The sequence below is a fragment of the Vigna radiata genome, chromosome 7, assembly GCF_000741045.1.
Source record: "Vigna radiata var. radiata cultivar VC1973A chromosome 7, Vradiata_ver6, whole genome shotgun sequence".
NCBI lineage: Eukaryota > Viridiplantae > Streptophyta > Magnoliopsida > Fabales > Fabaceae > Vigna > Vigna radiata.
Genome location: NC_028357.1, coordinates 15,055,554 through 15,057,479, shown reverse-complemented (window position 1 = coordinate 15,057,479; position 1,926 = coordinate 15,055,554). Strand labels below are relative to the sequence as shown.

Below are 1,926 nucleotides of genomic sequence, written 5' to 3'. Positions count from 1 at the left end.
CGAGCGGTCCGAACACCGCTCCCTGTAGCTCGATCCGCAGCCCATAACTCCACCATTAAATCGTAATGGCGGATACTGTTCACTCTCCACTTTGCGGCAGTTGGCCGAGACTGCACAAGAAACATTACAAATATATTTGTTCGTATTATGTGATATAAAATATTGCGAAATTCTTTGTATTTATTTTAATATACCTGAATGAGGTCCATCCAGACTTCATCCTCCGCATCAAATCGCATAGTGATGGGGGTTCCATGCAAAACCGCTTAATCCAGAAAATAGATCATGAACCTCACGCCATTTATCTTTCAATACTTTCTGACGGCTTTTAACATTATTTTTTGTAATGGCAACATACCCAGAGACATGTAGATTATCAACAATGTTAGTATACGCCTGAGATGTCTAGCTCCCGTCAACCCTATTACCGATTCTTGATTCCTCAATCATAGAGTGTAACAGACGTGCGTCCATGTCCTCAGTCCACTTTGTGAACTCTCTCGTAGGACAAAATAGTAAAAAGTTAAGACAAAACATCCATTCAATAATGTTCTTTTAATACTGATAACATCCATTAGTCGTACAACATACAACACAATCAAATACAGTAACTAAGAGTTCTGATAATCTCGCCACATTTGATCTGCTATGGCATCCCTAATATTACTACCCATCCTATGATCCTCTTCCCTAAGTTGAGACGATGACACATTATGCTGTTGTCTTTCATTCAACTCATTATCAACTTCATCAAGTAATGAGTCCTCATTATCCACGGTACGAAGGAAGTTGTGCAAGATGCAACATGCTAAGATAATCTTTGTCATAGTCTCCAAATCATAGTGTGGTTCAGTGCCACTTCCAATGATAGGGAATCGTTTTTTCAACACACCAAAACTTCTTTCAATTACATTTCTCAACGATGAATGTCGATGATTAAACAACTCGCGCGCATTTTGTGGTCCTTTGCGTGTATATTCCTTAAAGTGATATCTGACGCCTCTATATGGTGTCAAAACTGTGCTTTTCAACATAAATCCAGCATCACCCAGGTAGTATTTTCCTACAATTTTGAACTTGTAAGGCTATTTAATCACTACTATCATATAAAGGTATTTAGTGAACAACAGAACAATTTAGACACTAACCTTGGGGGATAACCAACGGATCATCTCGATCTAAAGCATTTTTCAAAATTCTTGAATCCGATGCAGTCCCTTCGCACCCAGCAAGAACGTATGTGAATTTCATGTCAAAATCACAGGCGGCGAACACATTTTGAGTTGGCCAATCTTTTCTTCCTCGAAATCTCGGAGCATCAGATCTTGCCACCTTTACACGAACATGAGTACCGTCTATGGCCCCTAAACAATCCTAAACATTCAAACATGATAAAAGTCTAAATTTGTTATGATTCTTTCATCAAAGAACATGTAAGGTAATTTTTCAATCAATACCTTAAAGTACGGGTAAAACCGATTGTTGTTCAAGACATATGGTTGAACCTCATTTCCTGTGGGTTGAATTAGGAATTCAGATTCCAAATATATAACTGCATCCAACACATTATGAAAGTGTCTGCTAACCGTCGAACCCGAGCGATGAAAGAAAAATGCGACACTTCGATTCTTAACATTATGGACAATTATATGAAGAAATTAAGCCACTTGTTGCTCCACTGTCGACCGAATGACGTCCTTAACCAAACCAGTTGATCTTACTCTTTCACAAAGATTTATAAATGCCTCTGGACCCATCCTAATAATGTCGCAACACTGATTAGTGTGCACAAGATATGACATTAATTTCTCTCTACGACGATCTCTTTCTGGTAGGGAAATGCTTACACTACTGGAATCACTCGAGTTAATTTCCAAGATACTCAACGCGTGTGCAACAATGCATAACATTGTTACCGCAGCCATT

The 1,926-nt window shown here is 38.7% G+C and overlaps 1 protein-coding gene across 1 annotated transcript in view; it reads right to left on the bottom strand.

The window, feature by feature from the left end:
- Positions 1–611: 611 nt before the first annotated feature.
- LOC106766108 (protein ALP1-like) overlaps positions 612–1,926 on the bottom strand; it is a 3,457-nt gene continuing 2,142 nt past the window's right edge. Inside the window, exons 5-7 of the mRNA XM_014650868.1 lie at positions 1,458–1,513; positions 1,149–1,374; positions 612–1,063 (exon numbers count right to left, since the gene is read on the bottom strand). Coding sequence (XP_014506354.1) covers positions 612–1,063; positions 1,149–1,374; positions 1,458–1,513 — 734 coding nt within the window. The remainder of the gene's footprint in view (positions 1,064–1,148; positions 1,375–1,457; positions 1,514–1,926) is intronic.